Source organism: Austrofundulus limnaeus, unplaced genomic scaffold (assembly GCF_001266775.1).
Source record: "Austrofundulus limnaeus strain Quisiro unplaced genomic scaffold, Austrofundulus_limnaeus-1.0 Scaffold10978, whole genome shotgun sequence".
Classification (NCBI taxonomy): Eukaryota; Metazoa; Chordata; class Actinopteri; order Cyprinodontiformes; family Rivulidae; genus Austrofundulus; species Austrofundulus limnaeus.
The window spans coordinates 1-558 of record NW_013963380.1 but is presented as its reverse complement, the minus strand read 5'-3'; the positions used below and the strand labels follow the sequence as shown (position 1 = coordinate 558).

General features: G+C 32.8%; 1 protein-coding gene across 1 annotated transcript; it reads right to left on the bottom strand.

Moving 5' to 3' along the window:
- Positions 1-259, bottom strand: LOC106512724 (DNA damage-regulated autophagy modulator protein 2; the record flags this gene model as incomplete). Its single annotated transcript, XM_014001277.1, is given in 2 exon segments — positions 1-86; positions 177-259. Coding segments are annotated over 2 exon segments (169 nt in total), but the record flags the coding sequence as incomplete, so codon positions are not given.
- Between the last annotated feature and the right edge of the window lie 299 nt (positions 260-558).

The window sequence follows — 558 nt, the reverse complement described above, 5'->3', positions numbered from 1 at the left end:
TCTCTGATGTAGGTGAGGAAGAAGCTGATGAAGGAGAAGGCCAAACACCACTCAGACACTGTACTGAACATATGTGCTAAATAACCCTGAAGATTAAAAAAACACAAAATGTTTTCATTAATATTAGTTACGTAAAAATAGTTAAAGCATCAGTAAAAAGAAAGATAAAAGCCGACCGGTTCTCCTGGGATCCAGTGGAGTTTATTAGGAACATCGATGCCTCTTAAGGTGCTGTACATGATGACGGACGACACAAACACTGAGCGGATGTTAAGGTTTAACACAAGCATGTAATCTGAATTAAAACAAACATAAAAGACAACACACATTTAGATTTTATATAACAATGTCCTCTAATGGCATCTATCCTTATACACAGCTACAATATGCTTCAGTTTGACTAATACTGGCTGTGTCCTCCGCTACGTCACAGACGTATAAAATTAAAAGTTTAAATTTGTTATGTTGTTAATGCTTTTGTCATTTGTAAAGATGTGTTTTTTTAAAAATATTATATCATTATAACAATGTAATATAATATAATTAGCAAAATAAACA